The sequence below is a fragment of the Ovis canadensis genome, chromosome 15 (assembly GCF_042477335.2).
Source record: "Ovis canadensis isolate MfBH-ARS-UI-01 breed Bighorn chromosome 15, ARS-UI_OviCan_v2, whole genome shotgun sequence".
Lineage (NCBI taxonomy): Eukaryota > Metazoa > Chordata > Mammalia > Artiodactyla > Bovidae > Ovis > Ovis canadensis.
The window spans coordinates 35,922,356-35,939,263 of NC_091259.1; the positions used below are offsets into that span (position 1 = coordinate 35,922,356).

At 57.3% G+C, this 16,908-nt stretch overlaps 1 protein-coding gene across 10 annotated transcripts in view; it reads left to right on the top strand.

Annotated features, from left to right (window-relative positions):
• CEP164 (centrosomal protein 164) overlaps window positions 1-16,699 on the top strand; it is a 70,187-nt gene extending 53,488 nt beyond the window's left edge. For 7 of the 10 annotated variants that reach the window (XM_069555476.1, XM_069555478.1, XM_069555475.1 and 4 more), the window contains 19 exons: window positions 2,777-2,986; window positions 4,948-5,079; window positions 5,197-5,413; window positions 6,325-6,402; window positions 6,635-6,766; window positions 7,070-7,192; window positions 8,342-8,485; window positions 8,917-9,000; window positions 9,111-9,179; window positions 9,459-9,634; window positions 9,975-10,101; window positions 10,503-10,531; window positions 10,976-11,183; window positions 12,133-12,240; window positions 12,839-12,953; window positions 13,288-13,629; window positions 14,347-14,413; window positions 15,098-15,220; window positions 15,371-16,699. In XM_069555476.1, the coding sequence (XP_069411577.1) occupies window positions 2,777-2,986; window positions 4,948-5,079; window positions 5,197-5,413; window positions 6,325-6,402; window positions 6,635-6,766; window positions 7,070-7,192; window positions 8,342-8,485; window positions 8,917-9,000; window positions 9,111-9,179; window positions 9,459-9,634; window positions 9,975-10,101; window positions 10,503-10,531; window positions 10,976-11,183; window positions 12,133-12,240; window positions 12,839-12,953; window positions 13,288-13,629; window positions 14,347-14,413; window positions 15,098-15,220; window positions 15,371-15,467 (2,581 nt within the window). In that variant the 3' untranslated portion in view covers window positions 15,468-16,699. The remainder of the gene's footprint in view (window positions 1-2,776; window positions 2,987-4,947; window positions 5,080-5,196; window positions 5,414-6,324; window positions 6,403-6,634; window positions 6,767-7,069; window positions 7,193-8,341; window positions 8,486-8,916; window positions 9,001-9,110; window positions 9,180-9,458; window positions 9,635-9,974; window positions 10,102-10,502; window positions 10,532-10,975; window positions 11,184-12,132; window positions 12,241-12,838; window positions 12,954-13,287; window positions 13,630-14,346; window positions 14,414-15,097; window positions 15,221-15,370) is intronic. The other 3 variants (XM_069555481.1, XM_069555484.1, XR_011249461.1) reach the window with 2 other exon arrangements.
• The last annotated feature ends 209 nt before the right edge of the window (window positions 16,700-16,908 follow it).

Genomic DNA, 16,908 nt, shown 5'->3' on the forward strand with positions numbered 1-16,908 from the left:
TTGATTGATTATACCGCAATATAAAATGGGCTTCCCTTGTGGCTCAGACAGTGAAGAATCTGCCTGCAATGCAGGAGACGTGGGTTTGATCCCTGGGTCAGGAAGATCCTCTGGAGAAGGGAGGCTACCCACTCCAGTGTTCTTGCCTGGAGAATAGAAGAACCTGGTCGGCACAGTCTGTGGGGTCGCAAAGAGTCGGACACAACTGAGGGACTAACTAACACTTCAATGTAAAATAAAAAGTAAAAAAAAAAAACACAAACTACTGGGTTGAAAATTAGTGGAGACAGAATCCCTGATAGTGATCTGAGTTTTAGTGGTGGCACGGCCCTGTCAGGACTGTGGGTACCACAGCCCTCTTCCCTCTCCTCCCTCCCTGCCCGTCCCTCCTCGTTTTCCCTCATATATCTCAGAGTAACTCGGCTGGCAGCCTGAAACGACATTCTGCTGAGCCTCCTCTTGGCCACTCGCTGCTGGAAACTGGGTCTCACTGATGGTGATACCTGAGGAGTGGCCTAGAAATCAGACCTGCCTCTTTTCCTGGAGGCTTTGACTTCCCAGGCATGTCATAGATCTTTCAGGCTCACTGTTGACAGTGTTGGACCTAAGCTGGGAGTTTGGGATACTCAGTCTTGAAAACAGGGACACGGTGAAGAGGCCCGCTGAAAAGCAGCCCCAATCTGCCTGCATGCCAGGCGTGCAGGCAGGGTCAGCGGTGCGTGCAGCCTGGGTGCGTGCTGTCACGCCGGCTGGTGCTCCGTCTCTCCGCAGCATCTGTCCCTAGGGCCCCACATAGCTCTGCAGCCCACAGGGGAGGGAGACATTAAAAGGTACTATCTCAGGGAAAAAAAAGATGTTTTCAGCTCAGGTTGGAAATGAGTTGGAGGGTTGATGAGGCGGAGAGCTGCGGTGGTGGCAGGGTTGGGGGGAGGCTCTTTCCCGGGCGGGATTCTCAGAGGAGGTGGTGGCTACATCTTACATCTGCATCAGTCTGGGCTGTGTCAGGGGACTGAGAGGAAGTGGGAATTGAAAGGAGGGAGATGGGCTTGGGAGCAGAAGGGGACTGAAGACAGAGCTCAGGACCATTTCTGGTCCGAGTCACGATTTTAGGAAGGATCTTAATGGTATTTCAGAGACTTCGGTAGCCTTTTGTCTGTTTCCTCGGTCTCTGGCCTCAAGGGGCTGGAAGGGAATTCCAGAGCCCTCGTTTCCTTCTGCTGTGCTAGTCTGATCCCACCCTCTGCCTTCCATCTGCTGCAGAGCGGGGGTTGAGGGCGGAGGGTGTTCTGCATCCCCTGCAGGCTGGCTCCCCTTCTCGAACTCTGGCCCCACCCCTCCTTGATTCAGACCCTGCCTGCGTGCTGCTGTGGTCCACTTGGCCACGGGGCCAGGCCTGCCACAGGCTGAGCATCGCAGGAGAAGGTGGTGCTTCGGTGGCCAGACCAATTTCTAATGTAAGATTTAAGGACCTGGGCCTGCACGCGCGCCCTTGGCTTTAGGAAAGCCACTCTGGGAAGCAAAATACTTTATCCTACTTACGTTTAAGGACCTGGGCCTGCACGCGCGCCCTTGGCTTTAGGAAAGCCACTCTGGGAAGCAAAATACTTTATCCTACTTACGTTTCCATTGCTTAAAGTGTTTTTGGGTTTACTCTTTGGCTATTTCCTTCAAGAGCCAAAATGTGCTCAACAGAACAGCCTTCATGACTTTGTAGACATCTCTTTAACCAATCCCATTGTTCCTTATCTCACCACCTGCCTTTTGCATCCCAGTTAGAGTTCCTTTTACCCATTTCCACACGGTGAAGTCACTCTAAGCAGATGAAGCTGTGGCAGTGTTGAGGTACCCATTTCCACGTGGTGAATTCACTCTAAGCAGATGAAGCTGTGGCAGTGTTGAGAAACAGAGCCTGGCCTTTCAGATGTGCTGCTGCTGCTCTCTCTGGCTTAGGGAAGGGTCTCCTGCCTGGCTCCCTTGGCATTGTGGAAAGAGGTTGTGCACTCCTGGGCCTCCAAGGACTATTCTGGGCCTCAGGGCTAGGAGACATGCTGCTGCTTCTCCTGCCGACTCATAAGCATTGACCTCTGTTCAGTTTTGAGAGTCAGGGAGTAGCCTCTGGGGACTTCCTAAACTGCCGGCATGACCCTCAAGTAACAGGGAGAACCCTGGTAGGAGATGGAACCAGGGCCATGAATCCACTCGGGAGGAGTCCACAAGGGACAGAAGTTTGCCCTCTTCTCCTCCCGCCAGCCCCTGAGCCATGTCTCGGGGTGTTTACTCAGGCCACAACCTACCCAGTCCCCTGAGAGCCTCCTATGCGTCACCCCGCTCCTTAGGCACTCAGGCCCTCCCTCACACAGCCACAGTGGGGCTTACTGTATAGAGCAGGGGTCTCCAACCTCCAGGATCTAATGCCTGATGACCTGAGGTGGAGCTGATACAGTAGTAATAGAAATAAAGTGCCCAGTAAATGTAACGCCCGTGAATCATCGCCAGACCATCCCCGCACCCCTGGTTTGTGGAAGAATTGTCTTGCATGAAACCAGCTCCTGATGCCAAAAAGGTTGGGGGCCACTGCTGTGGAACAGATGCTGCCCTTGTGTTCGAGAGGGTAGCCTTGCTGCTCGCCCTCGGGTGACCTGACGTGCATGTACGACTCCTGACCAGGGGCCCTCCGTTACGGCTCCGTGTGGGATGTTCGGTATCTGTATAAACCCTGGTGCCAGAAGGTGGGTGAACAGTAGACCGAGTGAAACGCTGCTCCTGCCCTTGGCAGGCGATCTGCAGAGCCCGCAGCTCCCTGGGAGCAGCTCTCAGAGGCCGCGCTGGAGGCCACGAAAGAGGCGGTGGCCCAAGAACTCGAGCAAGAACAGACACGGCTCCTGGAGTCCAAGCGAGAGAAGATGCAGCGACTGCGGGAGAAGCTGTGGCAGGAGGAGGAGGCGGAGGCCCTGCAACTTCACCAGCAGAAAGAGAAGGCGCTCAGGTCCTGCCGCCCCCCGGCCCAGCCACCCTGGCTGCCACTGGGATGCCCGGCCCCTCCAGAATGACTCCTCTGTGGCCCGGGTGGAGGAGGGGTGTGGGCTCCCTGGCCGAGACCCGTGCCCAACACAGGCTCTGCTGACCAGAGTCCATCCTATGTCACCCCTCCCGGATCCCCCTGCCAGAGAGCACCCCAAAGAATAGATGGTCCCAGGCATCCTCCTCTTCCAGCCGCCTGGAACTTGGGGTAGGGGGCCTCCCCAAACAGAGTGCTACTCAGCTTACCTCGAGAGGCAGTGCCTAGGAAGAAATACTGGTGATGTCTCCCTACCAGGCTCCTCTCTCTCCCTGGCCACCCTGGGCTGTGCTGACTGCTTTCTGTCCCTTCCTGAACCCCCCAACTTCAAAGCGGCCTCCTATAGCCTTCCTAAATTGCAGTGAAAACCAGCCTGTTGAAAAGTATCTGACTCAGGGCCTGAAACCTGATAGTTGCTCAATAAAGCTGGTTCTTGGCTGTATTTTCAGTTGAAATCAGTACAGTGTTAGTGGTCTTGACCAAGTGATTTCTCTGTGGGCAGTGCCTTGCCTGGCTCTCTTCAAAGTAGTAATGAGAACCCTGTTTCTATTTACACATGAGCCTTTTTGAGAGGTAGGGTCTCCTCTCTACTGGGAAATTACCACTTGGTAGAAAGTTCTGGAAGCCACAACTGACCTTGTAGCAAATATTTCTTGAATGAGAAGGCAGGCAGGCAGATGCTTAGTTTCTTTAGTTATAAAACAGAGTTTGGTTGTAAGATGAAGAGAGGAGAGCATTGTAAAATGCAGGACTTAACTGCTAAAGACCCTTCCATTCTGTGGCAATATGTGTAAAATTTAGCCTTGGGACAAAGAGAAAGGGTTTCTGGGGGAATCTAGCAGGAAGAATCTTTAAATTTTCTGTCATTACGGAAGAGAGCAGTGGTGTTGATAGCTGAAAATAGAAAACTATCTGAAGTCTTTTCTGGCTCTGGAATTCACTGCAGAAGCTTTTCCGAGAGATTGTCTTCTGAATCATGTTTTTCTCAGGCTTGAACTCCCTGAGTGTGCAGCACTGGTCACGTGACAGCCCCTGGTCACGTGGGGGCCACGCAAGGGTTGTCTGCTTGGGATGAGGTAGTCACCACCTCGGTCTGTGAATAAGGGACCCCTCACAGATAATTTGCTTGTAGTTTGGGCCTGGGTGATACTGCCCAAATTCAACCAGCATTTATGGAGTCCCTACTTCCATTTCTGTTACTGTGCTTGGCACTTGGGAGATAGCAGATTTTAAGACAAGATTCCTTCTCTGGAGATGTTCCCATACTTGTAAGGAAAACACATATACAAAGGCTGAATTATGGTGTGATGTTATGCATGGCAGGGAGCGGCATGGATAAGAAAGGTCCTCATATAAAGTGTGATGGGAGCTGAAAGGGGATTGATGAGCTTGGAGAGAGTTGGAAAGGCTTCTCCGAGAGGAGGGAGTTGGGTGTTGAACATGGAACATGGGTTCGTCAGGTAGGAAATGGGATTCTCAATGGGAGAGCTGGCTTGAACAAAGGCCAGGAGGCAGGGAGGAGTATGGTGGGGTTTGGAGATGCTGGCTCATGTGATGTGGCCAGAGCTGGGTTGGGGTCAGACAGAATCCGACCTTAAGTAAATGCCTCCCACCTGGTTGCAGAGGAGAACCTTTGGCAGAAATGCTATTTTGGGATTATGGAGCTTGTGATCTGCTTCCTGTGGCAAAGGGCAGGTGGAGTTCATAGCCCCTCTCGCCCTGGGAGGTATTAAAGGCAGCAGGACCCAGAAGCTAAGGTTAGGCTTGTCCTTAAGACGTAGGAAGCTTCACAAGCAGGCTCCAGGCTTTTGGAGGCTGAGAGCCAGGGGTTAGGTGTAGAAAGGGGAAGGCCTTGTGGTCCCGCCAGCAAACTTGTCTTTGCCTTGCAGTTCCCTGAAGGAGCAGCTGCAGAGAGCCACCGAGGAGGAGGAGACCCGGATGAGAGAGCAGGAGCGCCAGAGGCTGTCCCAGCTCCGCGCCCAGGTGCAGTCCAGCTCGGAGGCCGATGAGGACCAAATCAGGTGAGTGCGGACTGTGGGCTGCCTGGCCTCCCCGGAGGCTCACCCCTCTTGGCACCCCCCACCTCACCCCGACCAACACAAGTGCCCAGACCCACCCCCACGTCCTTTTCTGCCCAGGGCCGAGCAAGAGGCTTCCCTGCAGAGGCTGCGAGAAGAGCTGGAGTCTCTGCAGAAGGCCGAGAGGGCCAGCTTGGAAGAGAGAAGCAGGCAGACCCTGGAGCAGCTCAGGGAAGAGACGGAGGCTTCAGAGAAGAGAGAGCAGGCTGCCCTGAAGGTGGAGAAGGAGAGGGCCTTGCAGCAGCTGAGGGAGCAGCTGGAAGGGGAGAGGAAAGAAGTGAGTGCCCCTCTCCACCCCTGTGTGTCCCTGGGGAGGGCTGCGTGCTGAGGAAGAACAAGAGCCAGCCTTGGCGCCCAGGGGAGCCAGCAGCGCGGGGTCTGTGTGGAAGGGCATGGCAAGGGCCGGCCGTCTGGGCCCATGTAGAGCCCGCTCGACTCAGAGCAGATGCTGCCCTGGTCTCCACGGTGGGGTCCAGAGGGCCCCCTCCAGGGCCTGTTGGGAGTTGTCAGCAGCAGAGAAGAAGTTTGAAGGGAAAGGACCCGGGGGTTTGGGAAGACTCCATGACTGAAGGAGTTGAAACCAGACCAGAGGCCTTGAGACGGAGGTGCAGTGTCCCCGTCCTTGTCCCTGAGGGCAGCTGTGATGACCTCTCGTCTCTCCTTCCCTCCCCTGCCTCAGAGTGAGAGGCTGGCTCACTCAGGGGAGTTTGTTCTTTATCCTTACTCACTATCCCTCCCATCCAGTGGTCTGTCTCTAGGTAGTAGGCCAAGTGGAACTGGTGTTCTATTTTGGTTCTGGGTGGAGTGTCAGTTCCCAGACCAAGGGAACCTACGGGGGAGGTCACTGTGTTGCACGTGCTCAGGGAGACGGTGCTGAGCCTCCAGGCCTCCTGGCCTTTATTCACAGGCAGGAGTGTGGCCTGTGTGCGGTGGTTTGGCCCAGAGGCCGGAGAGTGGAAGGGCCATGGCCGAGCCTCACTGAAGCTTTCCCTCCACGTCGGCCTCCACGTCCCCGTTTGCTTGCAGACTTGAGGGACAGCTGTTTTGGAGGAATACAGATGTGCCTGTGGTTCCCCTTGGCCCCTGAGCTCGAGGGCCTTGGGGATGGTCTTCCTGGCTCTTCCTCTCCCCAGAGTCAGAGCCTGGCCAGCCTGCCCTGGTCCTCACAGGCCCTGTGTTGCACCCTAGGCAGCGGCAGCGCTGGAGAGGGAGCACAGAGAGGAGCTGGAGCGGCTCTCCTCCTCGCTGGAGGCCAAGCACAGGGAGGTGAGGGGCGGCGGCCCTGCCTGCCCGGCACAGCCTGGTGTGCTGGGCCCCGGGCTCTGAGCCTTCACGGCTGGCTGGTCGGCAGAACTCCACCCCAATCCCGGCCCTGCCACTAGCTTCCCTCTCCTGCAGCCCCGGGGGCTGGGGGCTGGGTCCCTGGGAAGCGAGTTGCCGGCGGCCACTCTGTAGGGCCCTCTGAGGGTCACGCTCCCCGGTGCGGGCGCCTCCTCAGGTGGTCTCCAGCCTCCAGAAGAAGATGCAGGAAGCTCACCAGAGAGAGGAGGCCCAGCTGCAGGAGAGCCTTGGGCGGGCGGAGCAGCGAGCCCATCACAAGGCGTACCAGGTGCTGGAGTACGAACAGGAGGTGCGTGCCGGTCTGCTCCTTTCGCCCTAGGGGCCCGGAGTCGTGGGCGGCCGGCCAAGCCGTCCTGGCCCGAGGGGCCTCTGCTTTGCTTTGGACGGCTCAGCTGGGGCTCTGTTTTTGTGCCTTAGTTCCCTGGAGGCCAAGTCCTTCTCCACCCTGTGCCCTGTACGTGAGTGGAGTGGGAGGGGGTGCTGGGTGTGGCCACGTGTGAATGTAGGGGGAGGTGGGCGTGTGTTGCACACGTGTGTGAGTCCTTCAAGTGCCTCAGTCCTGCATGTCGCATCTCTGCCTCCTGCCCGGCAGCTCAGTGGCCTCCTGAGAGAGAAGCGCCAGGAGGTGGAGCGGGAGCACGAGCGGAAGATGGACAGGATGAAGGAGGAGCACCAGCAGGTGGTGGCTGAGGCCAGGCAGCAGTACGAGGCCGAGGTGACTGGGCCACCTCCCCTGGCGCATGCGTGTGTGTGCGCGCACACACACCCACTTCCACCCACCCACCCCTTGGGGTCCTTCCCAGATGTCCGGAGGGCCTTGGAAGGAGTCAGGTGTGGTGGGAAGTGTTCTTCCCTGGCCCCCAGCAGTGGTGAAATTCAGTTTTGTACTAAAGCATTACGGGAAGCCTGCTCCTCCCCGCCATCAGGCTGCACTTTGCTCTCCTGTTAATAACAGCCAAGGTGCACTGAGCTTATACGCTGTGCCGGGTGCATCCTGAGCTCTTCGCACGTTAACCTCATTTAGTCTTCACAATACCCTTGGGTGGGGGGCATCCGTACTATCCTCCTCTCCATTTTAAAAAGAGGAAACTGAGACTTGAGCTTAAGCAACTCCCTTAAGCCTCCCTGGCTGATAAGTAAAGGAGCTAGGATTCAAGCCACGGCTATCTGACTCCAGAGCCTTCGACTTTTAACCACCAACGCTGTGCCTCCAGGCCTACAGAAATTCCAGGACTCCCGGAAATAGATTGGCAAGAGCCAACCACTATTTAGATATTACCTGCCCATCTTCAGTCTCTGGCTTGGAGGGGAAAGTTCAGTGACTAAGTGGACCCGATGGCACGCTCACGTTGGGGTAAACAACTGGGAGGGCTGGTGGCTGACTTTAGCCCAGAGCTGGATGGGCTTCTGTCCCCAGTTTCTAGGCTTCGCCTCCAGAAACTTGAACCAGTATCCCAGACTCTGCACCAGGGCAGAAATAGCAGCCCAGAGGAAAATGTAGTTGACTCCTTTCCTAAACCAATTCTGCCCTTGTTGAAGAATAATGACATTTTAGTAATAACCCCTTCCCTTAAGGAAGGAAGGCTGTGTGTGTGGGGAGTGGTAAGAGAGGCAGGTGTCCACACCAGGGATTTCTCAGGACATCTGTCCAGTGTTGTTTCAGCAGCAGAGAGGGGGTTGCAGGCGTTCTGGGGATGAGACCACGTGGTCCTGGGCACTATCTCCAGGAGCCGGCCTTAGAGGCCTGGTGGGGTCCCTGATCTTACTGACCTGAGGCGGCAGGGCAGGGGGTAGGGGGCAGCTCTGGTTGAAGGGTTGGGAAGGGCTGCCGTGGTTTCCCACCAACGGCCCCACCCTCTGTCAGGAGAGGAAGCAGCGGGCTGAGCTCCTGGGGCACCTGACGGGAGAGCTGGAGCGCCTGCACAGGGCCCATGAGCGAGAGCTGGAGTCGGCGAGGCAGGAGCAGGACAGGCAGCTGGAGGACCTGCGGCGGCGGCACCGGGAGCAGGTGGGCACCGGGCTGACGGTGCTTGGGGCCCACCCTCCCCAACCCCTCCCCAACCCCTCCCCCCAGGGTAGAAGAGTGCTGGGGGCCGGCACTGCCACAGCGGTGGGGTGGAGCCTGACGGCTTCAGGGGTGGGGAGGTCTCTCGCTGGCCATCCCCAAGCTGGGGCATCCTTGCTCTTTTGGTTTCTGGGCCAAGGAGCATCCCCAGGACTAGAAGAAGCAGAGGTCAGTGCACCTCGGGCCTTGGGGTTGGTGTCTTTGCCTATGCTCACCATTCCCCCTGAAATAAGCAAGGGGTGATGCTCTGCTGGGGGAGCCCAGCCCAGCTTGGAGCACGTGGTATGGGGCACACTCGCGAACTCCTCCTGGCCCTCAGCTCGGGCCTGGGCACTGGCTGCACGCCTGTCTTTCTCTACGTACACTCCGTGCAGGAAAGGAAGCTCCAAGATTTAGAGGTGGAACTTGAAACCAGAACCAAGGATGTCAAGGCCCGATTGGCTCAGCTGGATGTCCAGGTGCGGGAGTAGGGGCAGAGGACAGGCTCTCGGGTACTCTTGACCTGGAAGTCCGCTCCCCCAGGGGAGGCCGGAGTCGGCCTGACGGCCAGACCTTCTGTGCTCCGCAGAAGGAGGCGGCCCGAAAAGAGAAGCAGCAGCTCCTCGATGCGCAGAGGCAGGTCGCGCTGGAGAGCGAGGTTCGTCTGCTGCTTCTCCTGTCCTCCCTTGTTGCACTTCCTTCCGCCCCCAGCCCCCCTGGTCTGTCGGGGAATTGGGTTCCAAACTCTGTTGGCTAGCATCCCATGGATAGCCTCTCTGTGGGAGACTAGCTCGGGCAACCCTGGGGGGCGGGGCTGCTGAGGGGAGGGGCCTGGCCCAGCCTCTCCCCCAGTGCTTCCCCGTTGTCTGCTCTGTGACTCCCCCGTCCACTCCCTCCCACGTCTCCAGGTCCTTCTGTCTTTCCTTCTGCCCCCCAGGAAGCCACAGCCACCCATCAACACCTGGAGGAGGCAAAGAAGGAGCACGCCCACCTGCTGGAGTCAAACCGGCAGCTCCGAAGAATCCTCGAGGAGCTTCAGGCCCGCAAGTTGGAGCTGGAGTCCCAGGTGGAGCTGCTGCAGGCCCAGAGTCAGAGGCTGCAGAAGCATGTCAGGTGGTCTGGACCCCTGCGCTCTGCCACCCCTGTGCCTCCCGCCTGCCTTCTGACCTCTGCCGCTTGGGGGCTCTGTCTCTTCATGGCCCAGTTAGCAGGCAGAGGTGGAGCCAGACGGAGGGGCTGTGTTTTGCAGGGACTTAGCGGGGGCGTTAAGAGGCTGGGACTAGCCCGGGTCCCCCGGTTCTGGGGTCCCTGCCCCAGCATCTTTGGCAGGATTGAAAGGGTGGAGGTGGTTCTGCCCCTTCCCCGCTAGGAGTCCTGAAAGGTGCTGCCAGGCCTGCTACAACATGTGACCCTGCCTCACCAACTCCCCCCACTCCCCAATTTCCCATCACAGCGACCTGGAGGTCCAGGCTCAGAAGCAGCAGGACTTGTTGAAAGAGCTGGAGGTAAAGGACAGTAACGCTTCCCCACATTTGGAGCCCAGTCTCCTCCTTGAGGACCTGAGGAGATCCCCCCGGACGGTGAGCTTCTCTTGGAAGGGTCAGGGTGGCTGGAGTTGGGCAGGGCTCCACGAGGGGCGGGGCTCTCGGAGGGGTTGAGGTCCAGGAGGGATGGGGCTGCATCGGGGGGAGAGTGGGTAGGAGGGCCCCTGGGCGGGGGGGGCTCCAGGAAGGGTCCTGACTGTTCTGCCCAGGACTTTTTAGTCTCCTATTACCATTCCTAGCCCTACTTCTGCATCAGTCAAATTATATCTGTAAGTGACTGGTGCTCGGTGGCTGGCAGAACCATCATCTGGGCCTCTAGGAGGGACTTCGGGGTCTATTGAGCCTGTAGTTACCTGATGTTGTTACATTCAGTGGGCGTTTTCTACTGCGTGTGTCTTAGAACCAGACTAAAGAGGTATCCTTCTCTCTCTTCCCAGAGCAAGGAGACTGACCTATCCTTGGACAGGTGCGTTCCAATAACCTGTCCTGTTTTGGGTTGAGGATCCAGGAATGGTTGAGTGAGGACGTGTGTCAGGGCCGGGGACTGACCTGGACCCATGGTCTCCAGTGGGGCTTGGTTCGAGGATAGGGGCTGGGGCACTGAGGAGTCTTCTGTGACAAGCCAGGAAGGTGCCCAGGGTGATCACTGACACAGCACGCTGGCATGGACTGACCTTGCACGAGGGTCAGGCTGATGGGAGGGTCTGGCCGTCTCTGGAGGCTTCAGGTGCGGCTCCTGTCAGGGTCTGGGTGGGAGGACTGGCATGCACAGTGCCCGTGCCGCATGCCATGGGTCTTGAGCAGCGGTGTCCCCACCCTCTCCTAGCCCTGCGGTCTGTGCTCAGGCTGGACACCTGAGCAGGAGTCCATAGTGCGTGTGTCCCCGCTCCACCCCTGCCCTGTTCTGCAGCGCTCGGCACTACCTCTCTGCTGAAGGGGTGGCTCTCCGCAATGCCAAAGAGTTCCTCGTGCGACAGTCACGCTCCATGCGGAGGCGGCAGACAGCTCTGAAGGCTGCCCAGCAGCACTGGCGCCAGGAGCTGGCCAGCGCTCAGGAGGCGGCCAAAGACCCACCAGGCACCAAGGCCCTGGAGGACATGTGCAAGGACCTGGAGGAGGTCAGGAGCCCCGGGGGGACTCAGCCACGCTGGGGAGGCCGGGGGCAGGAAGCTGGCCCTCCCTTTGGGCTTGCCCTCAGTAGATCATGCCCAGGTAGGCGCAGAGTCACTGGACAAGTCTAGGGAGACCAGACAGGAGGAGATGGAGGTTATGGATTGCCACAAGGATGGAAGCTCCTTACACTCACTTGGCAGTGCAGAATGCTTTCTCTATTAGGAAGTCATTTGGGCCTCACAGTAACCAGAGACAATGTACAGGGTTGTAGTGGTGTTCCCATTTTTTAGAAGTTCCACATTGCTTGGCCATTCCATCACACTCAAGACTTTACTCATAAGTGAAAATCTTTTGAGCACACTCAGCATAAGCCGAATTCCCTGTTTTCTTTCTCTGAGAGCCTAATTTGTAATGAAAAGGACATGTCTTCATGGTTATTAGTGGGATCACACATCTCTTTGCCATGTGAGGATCTTGGCAGATTATGCCTGGTCCCTTAGAGTTCTGATGATGCTCAGAGCTGGTGAGGGATTGCGGGCCCTGTGGCCCCTAAGTCTGGCTGGGGGGCAGCAGAGGGTCAAAGGTCAGTACCTTTGGAGGGGCAGCCTTCCAGGGGCATCTGCATTCCACCCGCAGGGCCTGGAACTGCTCTGCTGAATCCCTCCTGTTGAGGATGGGGGTAGTAATGGTAGTTGGAACAGTGATGATAATAATAACCATTTGTTTAATAGTAACTGTTTTGAGAATTTTATTAGGTGTGGGCATAGTGCAGGGCATGTATCATGTTATCTCTTCTAATCTTCAAGACCCTATGAGAAGTTTTTTTTTTTAAGATGAATATCCAGAGTTCGGTAATTTAAGCTCACCCAGATCACCCAGCCAACAAACGGCAGAGCAGGGGGGACTCCTCTATGTGCCGGTGTGGTTAGTCACCGTCTTCCTCCTTCGCTGCAGGAGACCAGGCATCTGGATGAGATGAAGTCAGCCATGCGGAAAGGCCACGACCTCCTGAAGAAGAAGGAGGAGAAGCTGCATCAGCTGGAGTCCTCTCTCCAGGAAGAGGTGCAGCCCAGCCTGGCCCCAGCCTCCCTCTTCTGTTCCTGGGATTCGGTGGGGGTTCTTGGGTCCCGTGTCAGGGTAGCTTAGGTCCAGGATTGGCAGTAGGCTTGGGGATTCTGAGCTGCTGAAAGTGGCTGGGACTTCAGCTTTGACTGTCAAGCACATTTGGGGGTTTGGGTCTGTGCTGAGACATCCTGAGCAGACTTGGATCCTCTTGCTGAAGGTTCTCAGGAGAGGACTGGTCCTGCCCTGGTGCCCGAGGAGAGGTGTGCCTTGAGGGCCAGGAATAGAGGCTCCTTGGTTTCGCTACCTTCCCTGGGCCTCGTAGGCTTTCCTCTGGATGCCTGAGATATGGGTGCAGCAGGAGCTGGAAAGAAACTGTGGGGAGTGTTTACTTGGGTGAGGGTGGGGGCCTGCCTGACCCTGGTGGCCTTACTGGCTATATCTCCAGTGGCTGAGTTCTCTCAGCCTCACCTGCAAGGCAGCCTGTGCCTCCCCCAGAACTTGGGACCCAAAGAGCCTATCCACCAAGTCCTCAGCTGTCACGAGGGCAGGAAGCACAGAGCAGGTGCCGCCCTCAACTGCTGTGTCTTCCCACCAGGCTTCGGATGAGGACACGCTGAGAGGACCCCCCACGAAGAAGGTGGTGACCTTTGACCTTAGCGACCTGGAAGATGGGAGCAGTGACAGTTCTGACTCCTGCCCCCTGCCTCGCTGTGAGTGGGCTGGGGGAGGACCAGAGATGCAGCCCCTCCCCACAGCCCAGCAAGAGAGGGCCCCCTTGCTGTGCCAGTGTCTGGAGCAAGTGGTCAGCAAATGCCCTGGCAGGAGTGAGCTGGCTGGGTTTGCAGGGCCCAGAGGCTCGGGGGACTCGCAGCAAGAGGAGCGTCCCTCTTGGCCTTTCCCGGAGGGCCTCTCCCTATAGACGCTCTGAAACACTGAAGCTGTGGGGCTTTTGTTGAGAGGAACAGGGGAAGGGGTAGGAATGTGGGCCAGTAGGGTGCAGTACCAGCCAGGCTGTTCTCCACCCTCCGCCTCTTCCCTTTGCAGTCAACCTGGCCCCAAGCCCCACCTTCCCCAACAAGATCCACTACCTGAGCAGCTCCCTGCAGAGCATCAGCAGCCAGCTCAACGGGGTGCTCGGTGTCCTGGGCAGCCTCAACGCCCAGCCGCCACCGCTCTTCTCCATGCCCGTGCCGCTCCCCACCCAGGCCTCCAGGAGCACCCCGGCTCCCCCCAACCCCTCCCTGGCCCGGGGCTCAGCCTCATCCCTGGCTCAGCCCACATCTGCCCAGTGGACCTGGGACCCGGGGCTGGGCCCCAGGCTCTCTTCCTCTGCGGCTCAGACCGTGGACGACTTCCTGGTGGAGAAGTGGCGCAAGTATTTTCCAAGTAAGCCTCCCTCCGGGCTGTGCACAGTTCTGGCTCAGCCTCCCCGCCTCCCTCCTCTGCCTGCCCCTCACCCCCAGCTTTGGCATGGCCCCCGGACTCTCAGGGTCCCTGGGAGGACCTTGCTGCTCGCCCTCTGGGTCAAGGACAGGTTACCTGATGGGGCCTTTATGATGGATTCTAGAGCTCAGCTGAACCTGAGGAGGTCACTTGTCAGAGTTGTGATCACTGCCATCTTGAGTGTTCTACATTATGGGCCCGGCGTTTTATATATGGTTTTTCACTGAGTCCTTATAATCATCCTCTGAGGTTATTTCACACTTTCATCCCCATTTTACAGATGGGGAAACAGACTCAGAGGTTAAGTAATATCCTCCAGGGTACCCAGGGAGCAAGCAACAGACTGGATTTTGACCCCATGTCTGTGACTCCGGGGTTTGTAACCCTTTGGCTATATGTGGCTTCCTCTGGTCTCATGGCCCTGCTGAGGAATGTGAAAATCCATAAAAACAGTTATTTGAAGGAATAGCTTCTAATTTCAGTTTTAGAAATAAGTAGGACAGTTTCTGGGTACCATCTCTCTCACCTCCAACCTCAGAAGCTTTTCCTGTCTTTGGTTTGGGGCACTGCCGTTGCAGTTTCTGGGCTGGGGGCGGCAAGAGGGGGCTGGCTTGGCTAAACTGCTGCTCATTTCTGACTGCTTCCCTCACACTTTTCCAGCTGGCATCCCATTCCTCAACAGTGGTCCTGCCCCCTTGGAAAACAGGCTGGGCTATGTGTCTGCCAGGTAAGCCTCCCTGTGGGCTCAGGGTGGAGCCACTCCATTCAGCTGCAGCTCCCAGGGCAGGTGGGACCTGGTGAAGGGACCAGAAGGCCCTATCACGTCACCCAGACATTAGGCAGGTCCCCCAGGCCATGAAGCTGCTGAGGTCCCAGTGGGGCCAGGCTGGCCTTACCTGAGCCAGCCCCATGAGGAAACTGCCCAGTGGCACCCTGGGGAGAAATGGGATCTGGCTGTGGAGTGAGGCGTTCGTCTCTGCCCTGAGCTCTTTGTCTGCTGTGCACAGCTCCATTCTTCCCCCAGACCTGCTGAGCAACATCTGGAGGGAGTGGGGGCTCCCTGTGGGGGAGATAGATGGGCAATTATTGAAACCTGTTATTAATTTCCCCTTCATCTTATTCCTTGCCAAATGTACCCCCCCTTGATGTGTCCCTGCAGGGCCCCAACCATAAGCACAGCCCCTCTCACCCTTTGGCCAGCTTGGGAGCTGATGCTGGGAAGGTATTTGAGTTGATAGAGAGGAAAGTGTTTACTGATGAGATTGGCTGGGCACAGGCAGACATGGGAGCCCTGAAGTCAGGTGCATTCACCCAGGGTAGAGGCTTCACCCTCTTCCCTTCTGGAAATAGATGCTCCTCACCCCAGAGGGGCACTCTTGCCATGCTCCTGCCTCCTCTCCCCTCCCCGCAGTGAGCAGCTCCGCCTCCTGCAGCGTCCCTATTCCCGAGCCCCTCAGGTGGGCACCTCCAACTTGCAGGACCTGATCGCGGCTAACCGAAAGTGGCTAGAACATTACAAGAACGACCCCAAGTTGTATCCTTTTACCTGCCTCCCAAACCCTGATCCCTTCCCGCTCTAACTGCCAGGGCAGGTGGGGGTGTCCCAGGAGGGTCCCGTCTGGTCCATGACTCCTCCCCAACAGTGCTCAGCTGACTGTGGAGTTCTCCTTCACCTTGTGGCCAGACCTCTCTTCTCCTTGGTGCCCAAGCCAGCAGCTGGTTCCAGCCTCCTACAGCTGGACCTGGATGGGAACAACAGACTGAAAGTCTATCACTACTGAGGCGCTGAGCCGGGGGGCAGCCTGGCCTCTCCTGCACCCAGACCATGTGCCCTACTTGCTGCCTGCACGTTACTCCCTGATAAAGCATCCTCCTGGCCCCTCTCTGTGCTGCTTGCCTCACTTGGAACTTAGAGGAGCCCCGGGGCACCAGGGGAAACAGAGGGTGTGACCAGGAACAGTAAGCCACCCCTAGACTGTAGCATCTCAGGCTGCCCTGTGTGGCCTGTGCGTGAGCCTTGCGACACTGATGTGGGGCAGAGGTGGCGCTGGGGGAGCTCCTGCTTCAGAGGCCAGGGGACTCCATTGGAGTGGAGTCGGTCTCTTGGACCTATGGGGCCCGCTTGGAGCTCCCAGGGTCACATATGTGGTCCCTCACTCCCCAGAACAAAGCCCCCCCGCCCCCCCCCCCCGGGCATGTTTGTCCTCTGGGACCAGGGCTCGCCTTTCTAATACCTCAGCCCTGTAGATCAAGCCTTTTTTTTTTTTTAACGTCCCCTCTCCTGAGCACTCTGTCTCACCTTTTGACTTATCTCAGGATTGGGCCCAGAGCCCTGTGGGCGGTGGCTGGCCCCAGAAGTTTTGCCACTTGTCTTCCCTCTGCTGGTCCTGGGCTTTCCTCAGGGGCTGTCCTCAGGAGCACTTCCTTCCCCCCGCCCTGGGGCTCCTCCCCAGAGCATCCCAGCTACATTCTCAGGTCTCAGGAAGCCGGTGAGCCACAGAAGAGACTGGGAGGGCTCACCATGGCTTCCTCTTCCTGGAGCACTCGGGTGTATATGTGCGTTATATCCGTCCGTCTTTTCCACCTGTGCCGTCCCTGCCGCCCCTTCTCAGAGCCTGGAGACTTGTTCTGAAGGAGGTGAGGGGCTGGGCCCATGCCTGCCGTCTGGCACAGCACCCTGCCACCCTTCCCACGTCAGCGGGCTCCTTGAGGGGACATGCAGGCAGTGCTTAACATCTGCCCCATCGTTTAAATAAAATGCCCCCCACCTTTTCTTGTCTTGAAAGCGGTGGGGGTTCCCCTGCCTCTCCACCTCTCATTTCTTTGGATAAGGAACTGAGATCCCATTGGCTTGTTTACCCCCAGGTACTTTTTTGGCATCAGTCTACCGCATAGGATATCCACTTTTGTTCATCTGTGTGCTTTGGGACTAGCTCATGTGCTGCAACCAACTTTGGTGACAATCCTGTGTTTTCTACATCAATTAAATCTCTGCAGGTCCATTTGCTACACAGTAGCTGTGTGAACGTGTCTCCTTTCGAAGGCCTTTGCTTCCTTCTGCTTAAGGGTAGAGGGAAGGAAATGAATATTCACAGAATACCCAGGGCTCCCCTGGTGGCTCAGTGATAAAGAACCTGCCTGCCGGTGCAGGAGACACAGCCTGGATCCCTGGTCTAGGAAGACCCCACATGCTGCAGAGCGGCTAAGCCTGTGAGCCACAGT